This window comes from Parasteatoda tepidariorum, chromosome 1 (assembly GCF_982258835.1).
Source record: "Parasteatoda tepidariorum strain Cologne lab strain chromosome 1, Ptep-v5.0, whole genome shotgun sequence".
NCBI classification, from domain to species: Eukaryota; Metazoa; Arthropoda; class Arachnida; order Araneae; family Theridiidae; genus Parasteatoda; species Parasteatoda tepidariorum.
This window is the reverse complement of record NC_141755.1, coordinates 17,142,805-17,161,067: the sequence shown is the minus strand read 5'-3', so window position 1 is coordinate 17,161,067 and position 18,263 is coordinate 17,142,805. Positions and strand designations below refer to the sequence as shown.

At 29.5% G+C, this 18,263-nt stretch overlaps 1 protein-coding gene across 4 annotated transcripts in view; it reads left to right on the top strand.

The window, feature by feature from the left end:
- LOC107441590 (rap guanine nucleotide exchange factor 2) overlaps nucleotides 1-18,263 on the top strand; it is a 146,940-nt gene that overhangs the window by 96,333 nt on the left and 32,344 nt on the right. For all 4 annotated transcript variants that reach the window (XM_087159763.1, XM_087159767.1, XM_087159764.1 and 1 more), the window contains 3 exons: nucleotides 11,262-11,426; nucleotides 15,103-15,324; nucleotides 16,364-16,468. In XM_087159763.1, the coding sequence (XP_087015889.1) occupies nucleotides 11,262-11,426; nucleotides 15,103-15,324; nucleotides 16,364-16,468 (492 nt within the window). The remainder of the gene's footprint in view (nucleotides 1-11,261; nucleotides 11,427-15,102; nucleotides 15,325-16,363; nucleotides 16,469-18,263) is intronic.

Here is an 18,263-nt window from a genome sequence, read left to right as displayed (position 1 = left end):
CCAAAGAGAATTCCAACCAAAATATAACTTTCAGTAAATATTTATTATTTTATTTAATAATAGTCGAAAAGTAGAATTTTTTTTGAACATTATTTGAAAGACTGCAATTAGAAATGCAAAATACAAATGTGGAGCGAAATCTGTTTGATAGTTCCTGAGAAAAAAAAAAAGGCATATTAAAATTTCGATTTCTCAGGAACTATTAAATCGATTTCGCCCAAATTCTGTTTTTCCCATTTAAAATTGCATTCTTTAAAATGATGCAAGAAATGGCATACCCTCTTACAATATAATTTTTTTGCCGATTATTATTAAATAAAATAATAAAAAAATAATAAATATTAGCTAAATTAAATTTTGCATGGAATTATTTTTAAATAAACGAATTTTATAATTGTGTGCAAAATTTTTTCAATTCCCTTTAAAAAGTTTTTGATATATGGTGAATAAAGCAGAAAATAAAATTAACATTAAGGGGTCAAAACTCTGGACTGGACAGTTTCCCTGACCAAACTATTGTGACCTTATTTCCTAAATTTCGGCTATATTTTGAGGGTCAGAAATCCGAATATGTACAAAAAAAGGTTTGATTGTTCAGAGAAAGTATTGTTTGTGTCTGATTTCATGACTTAAGATATCGTCTGCTCTAATAAATGAGTATATTTGAGGTTTACCCCCTTTAACCATTAAGATTGAGTCCTAGAACGGGAAGATCATCAGATCATTAGATAAAAAGTTATCCAGGGTGATCCGTTTATTTATTTTTTGTTCACTGTACTTGTCTGCTTTTCGTTTCTTTTTTCGATGCAAAAAATTAGTTTACCAAAGATTTTTAAAAACAGTAACCATAATTAACTACTTATTGAAACGAACCCCGAGCAATCAGTATTAGATACACATATTTTTTTTTTTTTTTATAGATACAAAGAAAGGTTATTTATTTAAACATAAATTTTTTTGTGTATTATTTTCGTAGTAAAATCTGAAATTGTAGATGTAGTTTATCAATACCATTATTGTTAAGTTTATCACCAATTAATACTTCGTGTATCAATAATGGTGTGCAGATATTCAATTATGGTATACTGAGAGTTTTAAAAAGCCTGATTTTATCATCTGACTGAAATTCTGAGGTTGTTTGTTGCTATAGAAACAAGAGTTAAAACCACTTCTAAGGGGGAGAATAGAAGAAATGACGTGGCACATATACCAAATCGAAACAGCAAACTCCACGTCTCTACCCTAGCAGCAAAATAACTCCGGCTCTCATTGGGCCGATATTCACGAATCTTTGCTCAATAAGGGTTCAAAGGGCCGTTATTTTCCGATATTGGCCCTATCTTGCATTGTTCCATCCAGCCGATATTTTATAGCCACTTTACAACCAATATCGGTCCTTCGTAGAATTGTCAGATTTACCCGATATTTTATATCCATTATTTAGCCAATATCGGTTCGATATTGGCCAATGTAGGCCCTATATAGGCCATTCTAGAACCCATATTAAAAAAATCTAGACATCCCAATATTGGATGTTCTTATAGGACCCATATTGAGCCAATTTTGAACCCAAATGGGGCCAAAGTGATATTGTTGCTAGTTTATTAGAAGTGACTTATTCTATTATTCTCGTAACCACAGCAGCACGCGAGTCCAGTCAACAGGAGTTATCGTGAAAGCCGAAGAGCACTATTCTGTTTGTGTCGCACCGCCGTAATAAAACCTCAAGTCTTTTTCTATAAGCATTCCTTAAGGCCCGTTTAGACGTCTAAGTTCTTGAATACGAGAACTTACAGAAATTTCTCTTTCCAAGAAATTGTATGATTAGTCGAAACTAAGCAAGTTCTTAAATGTCCCTGTCGGATGAATAACCTGCGATGCGCATTGTTCATATTCAACATTATAAAATCATACTTAAGTGAATTCAAAATTACAAATCAAATTCAAATAAAATTATAATAACACAAATAGACTCTATTATAATTTATTTGGATTAAAATATATGCAAACTGACAACAAAATGACATAATCATGTGCCTGCTTGTTGTCGTCACAAAACTTTAGAAGCTGATTTTACACTATCTACCAATAAGTATTTGGACACCTATGCAAATGACTATATCTGCGGTCCTGAGGTACGTCACGCCCTCGTGGTATGGATTGGGACCCTTGGTCCCCATTCATGGTACGCTCAACGCCGTTGCCTACTGCACTATTTTGGATGACACTGTGCTTCCTTCGTTCTGGCAGTTTAACAGGGTGAACCCCTGTTACTTCCAGGACGACAATGCCAGTTGTCATGTTGCGAGGGTCACCAAGGCTTGGTATGGTGCCAATGGGGTTAATTGAATGGACTGGCCTGCCCAGAGCCTAAACTTGAACCCTATCGAGAACCTCTGAGACGAGTTGGATCGCCGAATTAAAGGGTGTACTACCAACACCTCCTAGAAGAAGGAAGGTCTCAGCACGGATCAATTTAGTAGTCCGATCTAACGAAGTTAACTGCGCAGTAGATGAAAAATAAGAAAGATGTCATTACGTTCGGGGTACTAAGCTGCGCAGTGGTTGAAAATACGAAATATGCCATTACGTTTGGACTACTAAAGGATATTTATGGTAACCCGTGCTGAGGCCTGCTCTTATCTAGGAAGTGTTGGTACTACCTGTCCAAAATTGGTGAAGGAACTTACATGTCTTCTCCAAGCCGAGTGGAAGATAATACCACTAGCCGTCACACATGGACTTGTGGAAAGTATGACCCGGAGGGTTCAAGCTGTAATTGCCTCTCGTGGAGGCTCTACCAACTATTGATTATGTATAAAGTTTCTTTTTCGTTTCAATCACACGTGTCCAAATACGTATTGTTAGATAGTGGAGAAGGTGTTTAAAAGCTGATTTTAGAAACTTTAGAAGGGAGGAAAAACTTGAATGGAAAATAGAACATGCTCTATTATCACGCAAGTGCTTGGGCCAAGAACTTGGATGATTGTTTACACGATCCAAGCTCCAAGCAAAACGTCCTCCTTCCATCCCGTCAATTGCATTGCTAGGATTTTTCTTTATGCACCTCAGCCATATTGGTATTTCATTTTCGTCTGGTGCCCACGTGTAGGATTAGTTATTAGGTATGTTTTTAATAGTATGTGGTATGTTATTGGTATGAGGGCTGAGGCCGAGCCATCTTTATTTTACAATTTCATCATTAATATATAGGATATTTTTATCATAGAATTTAAAGCTTTTTTTAATTACACGATTAATAATGTATGTTTTTTAACAACATTTCACTACCATTAAACCAGTACATTGGTCTATAATTGGGTTGCACAGCATTTTAAAATCGCATTTTTTTTAAATGATAGTATTTGTTTCACCCAAAATAAACCTCGTTTTTTGTTTTAACAGTTTTATCAATTAAAACCCCTAATCAAATATGTTAAAAGTTAATTCAGTTATGATAAGTTAAAAATTACTGTTAAACAAAAATGCTGTAACAGTGCCGAGTGCCCCATAATGATTCGGAGTCGACGCGTGCCGAATTTTTCATCTCACCTTGTTATATTTCTCTTACTCATAACCAAAATAATAATTTCCTGTGCACGATGAGTTTCTTCTAAGAACGGAAAAAACCTTTTGTTATCACGTGATGGATGTTTTAAATGCTTTTGGCGTGCGCGACTTGTTCACTAATTTCGTGATTTTCGGTAAAGGTCATTAAGACACTCCTGAGGTGGTTTGACATTTTCCCTTTACATTGTTGAACGTGAATCATAATGAAAATTCAAATCTGTGTTTTAATTCTTCTGCTCCGTAATATTTAGAAGCGTTTAAAATATAGCTATTCATATAATTAATTTTTCATTATTAATTTCTGGATTCATATAGTTTTTCAGAACCTTGGTTCTAGTTTTCATTCATCATCATTAAGTGACTGGATAGCAATATTCCCTCTTGCACCTTTAGTTTTGCTGCGTCATGCTGGCCACTGGCCAGTTTTTTTAGCATTTTTCTTGTGTGGGTAAGCTATAATGCTAATTACGTAATTGCCGACTGTCTGAATTTTAAAGGTCATTCTCAAGGTTATAATAATCATTTTGAGCTTACAAGAACTATAATACTGACATTTAGTATCCAGCCTGAAAATTCCTGACTCTTACAATTTTAAAATTTTCATTTTTTTTTATTTATTGTTATTATTAATTTAAAATCTCTATAATCGCTATGTGCAACAATATATCACCTAATAAAAAGATGAAAGGCACCTAAGTGACAAAAAAATGGTAGAATAGTGCGCAATAAAAAATAAAAAAAACATCCCTGAATGACTTCTGATCTAATGATCGGATCTTCACAATCTAGAACTCAATTTTAATGGTTCGAGGGGATGACCTCAAATATGCTAATCAATTAGTGCAGACGATATTTTAAGTTACGATATCAGAGACCAAAGCGTACTTTTCTCTGAATGAATATACTTTTTTTCCTCGATAGATTTGGAATTCGAACCCCCAAAACAAAGATCTGGGAAATATGGTCTCCATAGTTTGCTTAGGAGAGGGATCGAAAGTTCGGACACCTTAATGTTAATTTTACTTATTGCTTATTTTGCCCTATCTCGAGACTTTTAATCGAATTGAAATTTTTTTCCATATATTTATAAAATTTGTTTATCCAAAGATCATTCAATACAAAAAATACTTTTTAGTAAATATTTCTTAAATAATACTCAGAAAAATGGTGAATTATAAGGTGTACACTTTTTTTACATTGTTTTGAAGAAAGTAATTTTGCATGGCAAAATACAAAATTTCAGCTAAATCGGTCGGTTCCTCGGAGATGGAATTTTAAATATACGACTTTTTTTAAAATTCAAGATTTCAGCAACTATTCGACTGATTTCGCTGAATCTTCAGATTCAGATCAAAAGTTATTCAGAAAGGGATCGTCGTTTTTTTTAAAATGACACTATTCACAGATGATTTAACTATCTTAATTATTCTAATCAGAGATCATTTTGGATCACGAAATTTTCGTTTAGTTTCGGAAGCTTTCTGCGAATAACCGGCACCTATCATCACTTAACCAATCTGATTCACTTTAATTAAAACAAATGATTTTATCTATGTTAATAATGAGCTTTCTAATTCAATAAGCATTTTGATTTATAATCATTTAAAAAAAGTATAAATTACTTAATTATGTGTACATTAAAAATGAGAAAGAATAGGTTCATAGCTCCCAAAAAGAATAAATAACACAGGAAATCATGCTGGACAGGTTCAGAGGAACTAAATTGGTAGAACGGTACTTCCATGGTGGCGGAAACTCTATAAAATAGTTTGAATTGTGACGCGGAAGCCTATTCCGCCAATCACGATATATACTTCCCTCTCTTTCTCTTTTTTATAGAACATGATAGGAAGACACGTTGAGATATCAAAATTTAATATCAATGGCCATAAGAATTGGAACAGTCATAATGTTAATGCTAAATTATTGTAGTTTATAGTTAAGGACTAAATCATGTTGTTGATAATATAAATAAAATTTTAAAACTGTATTAAGTACGCTGATAAATGCATTTTGCTTGTGTTTTCATTTAATGAAATGTGTCAGATAATAATATAACCTGTTTTTTATACCTCATATTAACACATCAGGAGTTTTTATCCACTGTAGATAAGCACTGGTTTCACTAAGATGCCCTAGAGACTTTCATGTTGTGTTTTTAATGTTTTGTTCCGTATATTTTTTTCCTTCCTGTTTTCGTGCAAAGCATAATTTTAAATACTTACCTACTATTTGATTTTACCGCTTTTAATGCGAATTATTATAAATATTTGCCTTATGCTTGGAGCTGTTAAACCGCATCCGGCTCCCATAACAAAAGACTGCTTTCAATCAATCAATTTTTCATCTACTTGGTAGAGGCTCTTACGGTCCAAGTTTTTGAAGCCGAGAAATTGGAGGAATTTCTCTGTCCTAGAAATTGGATGATTCGTCAACACTATCCAAGTTCTTGAATGTCACTGATTGGTTGGAAGAAAAACTTGCGCATGCGCATTGTTCATATTCAACATTATAAAATTATACTTACATATGTTTAAAATTACTAAATAAATTCAAATGAAATCATAATAACACAAACCGTAACAGATCAATTTATTTGTACTGAAATATATGAAAACAGACAACAAAATGACATAATCTGATGCCTGCTTGGTGACGTCACAAAACCTAAAACGCTGATTGGTTAAGGGAGTAAAAATTTGGATGGCAAGTAGAACATGATTTACTATCGTCCATGGACTCGGACCAAGTACTTGGATGATGGTTTACACAATCTAAGCTCGAAGCAAAACAAGTTTCCATCAATATCAATCAATCTTCGTCCAAGAACTTGGATCGTCTAGACAGGCCTTTAAAGTTATATGGTTCTTGGACCTCTTTTGGATACTATCTTTGTCTTTTGAACTCCATTCTTCTCTAAGCATTAATTTCTAGCTCAATAATATCTTAGGTGCTTCACTAAAATAAATATTTGTAAAAATGTATTGTTAGTTATTTTAATAAATCTGAATGATTTTCAGCATTTTTATAGTGATGGACGTTTATAGAATAAACATGTTTAATAAACATAATTCTAAGAATTATTTTAGAAAAATTTAAAATTAATCTAATTATGTTTTTTATCAACGTTCATTTAATGAGATGGGTGCAGTTATTTTCTCAAAACCAAAACCACAGCTTTGTTTCCTATGTTGGAAATAATAAGGTTAGATCCAACACTACATTAAGTCGGTTTTTCTACCGTAATATCAATTATGATTTCGTAAAAAAAAAAAAAATGGAGATTGAAATTTAACAATTTTGTCACCAATGGCAATGTGGTCAACATTGCTCAGTGGCCACCTCTATTCCCTAGCAAAAAATTATCCATCGATCTGAAATTGGATAGGCTTCAAGCTGCCGAATGTGAATGGTTGCTCAGTCTTCCACAGGAAAGCTCAGTGCGTTAATAACTGAGCCAAGCTGAGAAGTGTGTTAACAACTGAGCCACTCAATTGCCAAAATTGGACCTTGTACAAAAAATTGGACCTTGTAGAATTTATATTACGTTAGTTATTTGAGTAAAAGAGAAAAGTTGAGAATTGTATAATCACCTGAGATCAAGCTTAATTTAATAGTATAAAATGCAATTGCTTCTTAAAAATATATTACTTATTAGAAAGTTAACTCAAATATGCTTTAAAATATTTTTAAAAAAAATTTAGTAAATTAAACTTAATAAACTTTTTTTAGTTATTGTAGTTATTACAAAAAATAATTAGTTTGAATTTTTAGCATTTTTCGTACATTGTTGGGTATTTGTGTGGTGTATCACCGCATTTTGCTCATGACCAATTCTAATTTCAATTAAATTCAAATTTCAATTCCATTTTGGTCCAAAAGATTACTTTAATCGAATTTCTTACCTTTCTTTATAATTTTTAATTGTAATTAAAAACCCGGCAAATCTTACTGTATGCATAGTTAATTAATTGCATTTGTTAAGGCGTGTTAGCAGAAAAGAATCTTGAGATTTTATTAAGTGATAAAATTGCTTAGAACAACCAGTTAACTTAACATCTTCTAAATTTTAGATGTTAAGTTAATGTAAAAAGTTAAAAGATGGAAAATTATTGTTCCATGAGCCCCTGAGAAGTGAGAACAATATTAGGAACTCTTGTTCAATTCGTAGGGAAAGTTTCGATGACAAAATATTTCCCTCATCTATTGCTAATACAGTGGCGGCGAAAATTAAAGCTGGTGGCATTTTTTCCCCGTCTTGTTATATCGATCGATTTCTTGGCTGTTCTAAGATTGCTGGAAATTACTTTTATTGCAAGATGTCAATCATCTCACTGCTTCTTTTTTTTGTGAACTGCTTCTATTTATAGGTTTATTTACGAAAACACAATTTGTCTTGATCTTGTAGAAATATAATAGATGTCATCTTATCTGTCCAATTTTGCTTCGAGTTAATCTCAAAAATTGACAGTCATGATGAGAAAATCAGGAAAATCCATTAACTATGCTATGTATGCTTTATTAACTGTATAATTAATTCATAGCTAAAGTTCTTCGATGGTCAATTAATGACTTCAGCAAATATATTTGTGTAATTGTTCGACATGCTTCTGGGCGGAATAGTTCCTTTGATGGTACTTCAAATATATTCATATGAATCGCCTATTATAATTAAGTACTTCGCTTATTTTAAATAATTTTGTTTCGAATTGATCTCAGAAATTGATAGTCATGATGAGAAAATTGGGAAAATCCATTAACTATGCTATGTGTGCTTTATTAACTGTATAATTAATTTGTAGCTAAAGTTCTTCGATGGTCAATTAATTTTTTCAGCGAATATATTTGTGTAATTGTTCGACATGCTTCTGGGCGAAATAGTTCCTTTGATGGTACTTCAAATATATTCATATGAATCGCCCATTGTAATTAGTCCCTTCGCTTATCTTAAATAATTTTGTTTGGAATTGGACAAAAACAACAATTGGACAAAAACAACAACGAATTGATGATTCTGAGCTGTGTTTAATCGTAATAAACCCGAATTTATGCGTCAATATGGGACAATGGGTGAAACATGGCTCCATAATTTCACACCGGAGTCCAACCGACCGTCAGCCGAGTGAACTGCACGAGACGAACCAACTCCAAAGCGTGAAAAGGCGCAACAGTCAGCTGGCAAAGTTATGGCATCAGTATTTTGGGATACTCATGGTATAATATTCATTGACTATCTTGAAAAGGGAAAAACCATCAACAGCGACTATTACATAGCGTTATTGAAGCGTTTGAACTACGAAATCGCAGAAAAACGGCCCCATTTGAAAAAGAAGAAAGTGCTGTTTCATCAAGACAATGCACCGTGTCACAAGTCAATGAAAACGATTGCAAAATTATATGAATTGATCTTCGAATTGCTTCCGCATCCACCGTATTCTCCAGATCTGGTCCCCAGCAACTCTTTCCTGTTCTCAGACCTCAAGAGAATGCTTGCTGGAAAGAAATTTGGCGCCGATGAAGAAGTGATCACCGAAACAAAGGCCTATTTTGAGGCTAAAGACAAATCGTACTATAAAAATGGTATCGAAAAATTATATGACCGCTATAATCGTTGTATCGCCCTTAAGGGAAACTATATTGAATAATAAAATGGAATTTTATCAAAAAAATTTTTTTTTCTATGTTAGCCTACGAACTTTTCAGCCCAACTGTTATATGGGCGAAATAGTTCCTTTGATGGTACTTCAAATATATTCATATGAATCGCCCATTATAATTAGTTCCTTCGCTGATCTTAAATAATGTTGTTTCGAATTAATCTCGGAAATTGGCAGTCATGATGGGAAAATCCATTAACTATGCTATGTATGCTTTATTAACTGTATAATTAATTTATAGCTAAAGTTTTTCGATGGTCAATTAATGACTTGAGCGAAATTTGTGTAATTGTCCAGCATGCTTCTATGTATATGGGCGGAATAGTTCCTTTGATGGTACCTCAAATATATTCATATGAATAAGTGGTTCCTTCCCAGCTGTAGTGAATGGTACATCGGGAATATTTTTATAATTAAAATTTCATTTATTTTAACTTTAATAATTCATTCTTTTTTTAATATACTAAATATTGTAGGAAAAAATTTTAGGCGCTCATTTTCAAGACTTGTCAGACGTGAATGTGAAAAAGCAAAAGTGATATGAAATTTTATTCACGTCAAGTCTTGATAATGTGCCTCTATTTTTGAAACGCTTTTAACATCTCTATACTTTTGAAGTGTATAAAGTTTTTAATCAGGCTATATATTACCGCTTGAGTTTTTTGGGATTATTTATTTAATACCATAGATCTGCTTCTGATTATAAGTGATAGATTTGAAAAACGAAAAAAAATTTACACCTGTTGACATTTTCATTCAACTTCTGCCATCTAATTCAATGAAATAACTATAAAGGGAATTTCTTCTAAGAAATTCGGAAAAAATTGTAATTTTTGTCATAAATCTAAAATTAGAGTGAGGAAATTAACCTTATTTTATGACGCTAACTGACTCACTTCCTTTTTGTTTCCTTTGATGGGGCTCCTACGTTTTGCTATGATTTCCTTAGTTACTGAAAGCTCGAGGTGTGATTGGTGCCTGATACATTACTGTAATTATTCTTTCATAGTTTGAGCTCATTATTTTCATTCAAATTACGAAACAAAAAATGGGATTATGAAAATAGTCTATTGATTATTAGTTTAAACTGGAATCAATAGAAAAAAAAGTTGTTTATTTATATGTTGATTTTTTAATGGTTTTGAAGAATGTGAATTTCAAGAATAATGGTTTGTCAATTTTTTAAAAATCTTTTTTGATATATTTTTATTGTTATTAACTTGCCTTTAATTTCAGAGATGAATAAGTTATGAAATGGCTTACGGTTTAAAATGAAATGTCTTTGTTATAAGCTTTTAATAAATTATTAGCTTTTTTTTAAAAATTTTATGAAGTTTGGTATTTTTAAATGAAACATATAATTTGTAGTTTTTCTGATAAAACTATAAGTCATTCTTAATTTTTTTTAGTATATATATTTTAGATTTTTGTTACTTACGGAGCTTTTTAATTGTGGTGATACTTTAGGCTATTAAAAATTTTCTTTCTTATTTTATATAATACAGTATGGCATAAGTATTATATAAAGTGTTTTGAATTGAGTTAATTAAATTTGTTGTTCCTATCACATTCTATTCTTAAAATAATTAAGAAAAGTTAAAATAAGTTAAAAAATGAAAAGTTGAAATATAAATAAAAATTATAATCAATAGTTTTACACTGTAATATAAGCTTCATTGACTTTTTTTAAAAATACATTTTAACATTTGTATTTATAGAAATTGATGGCTGAAATAGATAAAACGAGATTTGTTTCTAAACTGGAATTTTTTTCATAAAAATATTTAATTCCTACAGTTTTTTTTTCTTTTGTTTTGTCATTTGTAGAAATAATAAATCAATATTATTTAAGTATTTTGTAAGTTGTTACATTTTATAGATTTTTCATCACGTTTGGATGCTGTATTCAAATTCAATTAAACATTTAGTGTATAATACAAAAATTTAATTAACATGATTTTGAACCTATGACCTTTACCCTTCAATGTGTTATGAAAAACTTCATTCTAAATGTTTTTTTCCTTTCCCTTTCAGTCGGATTTCCGATCCGAAAACAGCGTTTTCATGAGACCCTCCTGTCCGGCTATAAGTCTGGAGAAGATGCTGTCTCTGGATCAGGAAGAAGGCTCCCCTATGAGTCCAGATCTGCTTTCTTCTGATGATCTCATGCACAATCACAATGGACAAAGGACAACACTAGTAAGTATTAGTCACAGTCACTCTGATCATCTTTCTTATAGAATTAAGTCTTTTAATCAAAATTTACTTAACGCTTTGCATAATTTTATATAAAATGATTGCATATTAAATTTAATTTTTAACCTATCACCGAAACATATGTCTTCACTACCTATCTAAGCAAATAAATAACTTAAATGTAAAACTGTATTTTTCCTTATATATGTACAGAGGTAGAAATTAAGAAAATTTATTCCAACGGGATCAGTAATGTATTACTCATTTGCACACATTTTCACTGGTTTGTTTACCTGTCTCTGTTAGATTTTTTTTTAAAAGTTAATGTGAATTCAAGTAATAAATTACAATACACAGAATGTGTAATATCGCAATTATGGTGCCATATGCTATTTTGAGGCAAAACACAGTGGAAAACAGTAAACTCGAAATTATGAATACTAAATATTATGGCACCACTTTCTCATCTAATGTTGGTTCGAGGGACTTCTGCTATTTTATTTTATGATATATAGAGTGAAAATTTGTAATCTCGGACCAACAGACTGCTGTTAATTTTGAGCTCTAATGAAGATGTAGGTACATTTAAATTATTTTTTTTAAATATTTATTCTTTACATACATGTAAACATTTATTTTCATATGCAAATAAATTTAACTATTATAATTTATATAATAAATTTAATAATTTAGGCCAGCTAAGCTATGAAACATTCACTTCAAGTAAAACTACTTTTAGATTAATTACATTTCATAATTATTCTTTTTTTTTTATCATCATCAATAGCATAACAAAATAGGTTTGTCCAACGCTTTCTTTTGAAGGGATTTTCGTGCATTTTCCTTTAAGTTGACTAAAATACAAACGTTTGATTTAAATTATTTTGTTTCCTTTCATTATATTATTTTGTAATTTTTTATTTCATTTTTTGTTAGTTAATAGCAAAATTATAATTAAAATTGTTTTTAAAGACTAACACATTTTTCTTTTGAAACTATTATTACTAACTGATTAATATTTTATGGTAAATCAAAGATATGAAGAATTATATTTTATATATTATTTTTTTTAATACATATAATTTCTTTGATATTGGTTTAGAAAGTTAGTGTTTGGAATAACGTAATTTAAAAAGTTATTGATATATAAATTTGTGTTTAATTTTATAAATTATTGTATGCAAGATTGGGATTATATTTCAAAAAAATAAATAAATTAAAAATACTGAGTTGTTTTACAAATATAAAATATTTGTAAAGCTATTTTTCCTTCTTTGTTTAGAGAGACCTCAATAATACTGTTCTTTTCCTACAGTGTCCAGTCTATTTAATTTTACTTACAATAGTAACATTACCTATTCAAAACAGATTAATATTTTATGGTAAATATTTATTAATATTACAGATAATATAATATATACAGATTAATATTTTATGGTAAACGTATAAATAGTTAAAAAACACTAATAAAATGATTAATGATTAGTAAAAATAAAAGTGTAAAAAGGAATAACACATTTTATATTCTTTTAAATAATGAGAAATTTCTGTTATTAATAATTACACAGGCTAACAGCAAAATTATTCGAGCGAAAGGTAAATATTTTTAAAGATATGCTACCGCTGATAGTAAATTTAAAAAAAACATAGTCATTATGAAATTATGAATAATTGCTACTTCATCACTTAAGTCGTACCTTCATCCATAAGCATACACTCATATAAAGGTAAAAGAATACATTTATGTCATTTAAATGGTATGTAATATATTTTAATCTGTAATTTTTGATGTACTTTATATCTTAATGGGAATAAAGGAGAATTAAGCACTTAACAAAATTGCCAACATCTGAAAATTTTCTAGCATTTCTTAAATAAAATATTTGTCAAGAAAGCCATAGAAATTTGAAGATTAAAAGAATGAATTTGTAAAAAATTGTTTGGAATAACAAACTGACTCATACAAACACGAATAAATATTTCTTAATAATTCCTCGATGTTTAAATAAGGCAATTTTTTTTATTCAAAACAATTTTTAACATTAAGTTCAATCAAAGTTCATTTTTTTAAAGTAGTGACTGTATTTTGAAAGTAGTTTGTAACAGGGTTCGTTGGTTTAAATCAGCTTGATTTAAATCACGATTTAAATCATGATTTAAATCAAATGATTTTTTTAAAAAAATCATTGATTTAAATCAACAAATTTTTTTTAGCCATATATATTGATTTTAAAAGTCAAAAAACAGTGTTTTAAATTTTTGACACTTTTATTATTTTCTTTTCTTAGTATTAAAATTTTATTTAAATAAATTGCTGCATTAATTAATTTTAGTTAACGAAATTACTTTCTTGGTGTGTGTTAAATTCCAACACATTTGAAATTACATTTTTAAAAATGTTTTGATTCTTGAGATTGAAAGTACAGATTAAAGTAAACATTTAATGTTGTCTTAATATAGACTTACATAGCTGTAGAAAGTAATTAATAAACATGAATTTTTTTCAAAAAATAATACAAATAATGTTAATTAAAATTCCACCTTTTGAATGAAAAAGCGTGAATTAAAATCTACATCATATTTTATTGGTGGAAAATGTATATTTCTGAAGCTGAAAAAAGAAGGGCGGATGAATTCAGATGTTTTTTTCCTAATATAGTGTCATTCTTCCCTTTCAAACTCTTTCAAAGTCTATTTGATGTAGTAGGGTTATTAACTGGTATTTTTTTCTCATAATATGTTTGCAGTATCTTTGATATTATCTGATTTTCTATAAAGAAATTTTGTGAAAAAAAATTCCAATGAGTACATAGATTTTCTAATTTTTTTAGCTTAACTTATCTATTTTGATATAGAATTAAAAATGAATATTTTAATATAAAGATATATAGATTAAATATTTATTTATTTTTTGATGAATGACTACATTTATAAACACAGTCTGCTACATTTATTTTTTCATTTTAAAAATCAAGAGAAAAAAAATATCACAATTTTTAATAGTTAAAATACAGGGGTCTGTCCAAGCCAAATTTACTACCCTTTAACGGTACCTTTACAAATTCAATTTTAGGAAAAATAATAGAATAATCACACAAAATACTTTTTCTTAAAATTTTATATTTGCGTCTCATAAGAAACGATAAATCCATATTTTTACTATATTTGTGTTGATCTTTTAATATAATTTTTTATTTTCACAAAATAGGTACCTCTCAGAAAAACCCAGACAGACCCCTAAAGTATTCTTTAAATTCTCTATTTCATCTAGTCTTTAAGTTTTATTCATGCATATGTTTCAAAATGGTTGCTATGCATTCAAAGCCATGTATTATAATGAAAAATTATTTTAGTTAGAGCTTCTAAAATATTGTCACAATATAGTTTTAATATTAAGTTAATTTGATTAAACATTTATAATTTTTTTAATCATAAATTAAAGTTCTTACAGTGTATTTGAATAAAAATAAAAAAAATCTGATTTAAATCAAAAAAATCCGATTTAAATCAAAAAAATCTGATTCTTTTGATTTTTTTAAAAAAAATCAAAAAAATCACGAACCCTGGTTTGTAATTACAACTTTAAAGTTCTCTAGCAAAGCTCGTTTTCTAGAAGTAGTGACTGTATTTTGAAAGTATTTTGTAATTACCACTGACTAAAATTTTCTTGTATTTTCAGTACTCAATGGATTTTACTCATCCTTTGCTCCAAAGAGGGAGTGTCTTGAGTAAATCTAATCGAAGCTCTCATGGAAGTGATACATCATCTGCTTATTCTGGATCTGATACCATGCAGTCAGTACAATCAGTATCCTTGGATGATCAAGATGTGGATCTCAGTGGCTTGGTTGAGAGCATTGTTGATTCAGATGAGGAGGAGGAACTCACAGAATCCATGGAGGTATATTTTTTACTATCTTAATATTCAGTAGTTGATTTAATTTTCTTTATTCCAGTTTGATGTATCACCTTAAAGTAAGAAATTTAAGTTGAATCTTGAAAGTTCTATCATCACATCATTCAAAATTTATCATTGTTAATAGAAAGTTTGGAGTTATAATGAGTTAGAGATAAATAATTAACACAGTGAAACTTGTAACATTTAGAACAATTTATATAAGTGACATATAATGTAATGAAAATCATACATGTTTCATCATGTATGATTTTCTAAATCAAGGATATCCTAGAGTAGTTGCCTGAGGAAGAGCATTCTAATCAATCAGTTTTCATGAATGAATCAGTAATGAATCAGTTTTGTTATTATTGTTATTTATAAAACCAGAGACTGAAGTATAAAAAGATTTTTCTCTAAAATCATCACTTAATCTCTATAAGCATCATTTAATAACAGATAAAAATAGACTTAAAAAAAATTGTAATTATTTTTATTTCAGAGAGGACAAGTTTCCCCTTTTTATGTTCGTTTTTCCTTAAATGCGTAGGTTCCTAGTTTTGTGTATGGAGCTATAAAGAAGTTTTAATGAAAAATCATGCATTTCATGCCAGTTTTTATTCTTCAATATCTTTCCTTTCTTATTAAAATCAAATTTTAAAGAGTGTACTTTTTATTTAGAATAGAAACTTGTGAGTTAGTAAGAATTTTAAAAAGCGCACACCTTGCTGTTAAATTTTACTCTTATTTAAGAATTTATGTTAAGAAATATTATTTTAATAAGAAGGATAGTAATGAGTTTATGAAAAATATTAAAAGTGGTTATTGATAATTTTTTCTAACGTTGATATTAATTAAAGATTAAGAGAATATTTGTTATTTTATTCTTTTGCTGTTTTGAAACAAACATTTTAATCATGCTATCATATCATACACAAATAAAATATATATCTGTATATCTATTGGATTTAACTTATGAATAAGTATTTTTATTTTAAATCATAAATTATGTGTAAATTTAATAGAAGTAATTTTATTTTACTAGAGTTTGACCGTGAGGGACACTGTGAGAGAATGTCTTGAGAAAGACCCTGCTCTTCGCACTGATGAAGATGTTGGCATAATCCTTGAGTATATGCAGCACTTGCCTGTTAGTATTATTTTTTATTGTTTCATGAGAATTATAGCTGCCTTAAACTATCCGGAACTCTTTTAATTCAACTAGAATGCTTAAATTTTGTATTTATTTTTCAAATTTTGATTTTTTTTAAATTCCTTGATTGTGATTTTTTTTTCAATATTGTCATTAAGTTAAGTATTTTGATTGAGCTGTAATTAGTAAATGTGTTACTAGCCTAACTTTTTTTATCATTTTCAAGTATAATGTAAATATAGTAGATTCCCGATTATCTGAGTTAATACTTAACGTGACTAACTCGGATTACCGATAAACTCGGCAAGCGGAGAGTATAAAAAAGGATTGAAAAAGAGTAGGTATAAATGTAATGTATTTAGCAAACACAAAATTTATGTGATAAATTACCACATAGAATTCATATTATAATTAAAAAGCTTACTTAAAGACAGCTAAAGAGCATACTTTACAAAAATTAAAGAGTTTTTACTTAAAAAAAGTCCTTAATGGTTTTTTTGTTTTACATTATTTAGATACTTTTTTGCAGTAATGTTTTGCCATTTTTTATGATTAACAAGAAGGTTGGTATCGCTTCTTGTTGCTCTATATATTCAATAGCACTTTCGATAGCTTTTAGTCCACCTATATGAGAGATTTTTATATGTTGATTTTCATCGTTCATTTCATTACTGACGATATTATGGATAATTTTATCAGATCAAGCTGTTGTATTTTGTTTTCCTGACTGTTTGGACGATAAAATTCAGATTTTTTTTTCGGCGTTAGTTTTAAAAATAGAAAATTAATTAGAACAAAAAAAAAAGTCCTTGAAATATTTGATAGCTCGATTAAGGCAGAAACTTGGATAATCTGGGCTCGGATAGTTAGGACTCTACTGTATATTCTTTTAAATGGAAGAGAGTTTCTTTCTATGAACATAAATTGTTGTTTTAATAACTTCTTTCAAATTAGAAACACTGAATAAATAAGATCACGAACGCACCAAAAATGTTTAAATTTATCTTCTTTCATAAGTTTAAACGTACAATTAATACAAACTTAATATTTATGTTCTTTAGAGTAAACACAGACCTGGCCAATGCTGCATCATATATTTTTCTCTTGTTTAAATTTTTAATATCAACTATTTTTATTTTGAGTTCACAAGTTTAACAATTGTGAGGCTTCCCAATTGCACTTCAATATTATTCCAGGTTTCAATATTATTCTAGGCACTTCAATATTATTCGAGGTATTTATAAAAAAAAAAAAAAAAACAGGCCACAGATCTTATCTATCCTAACCTAAGAGCCATGTTGGCTCAAAGGGTAGAGAGTTCGCTTCCTAATACGGTAACCCATGTACGAATCCCAACAATGGTTGGTTGATATAAATTCTCGCTCCCGACTCGCTCCATCCACAATGCAGATGTAAAATATTCTCAAAGATAGGCAATTCACATGTTCGAATCCCCTTACTGCCCCAATGCTTGATCTAGCAGCTCTCTTGTCTTCTGGGTTGGGTTCATCATTCCAAAGCTACAGAATTGAATATTAATAGTCTTAAACTCTGAATTGGGTCGGCTTTTCAATGCTGGTTACAAAATAAAATAAAATCATTTCCTGAAATTCTAACTTCGCTCTTTCTGTACCATTTTTTTAATCATATTCTGCTCTTCATTAAAAGCACTTTACTGTGAACAAGTATTTTTTTAAAAACTGCACTGAACCATACTAGGTTTGCACCGAATTGAACAAATGGTCGTACAAATTAAAAACCTCCCTCCATTTTCTACCCATAAACAGTCATG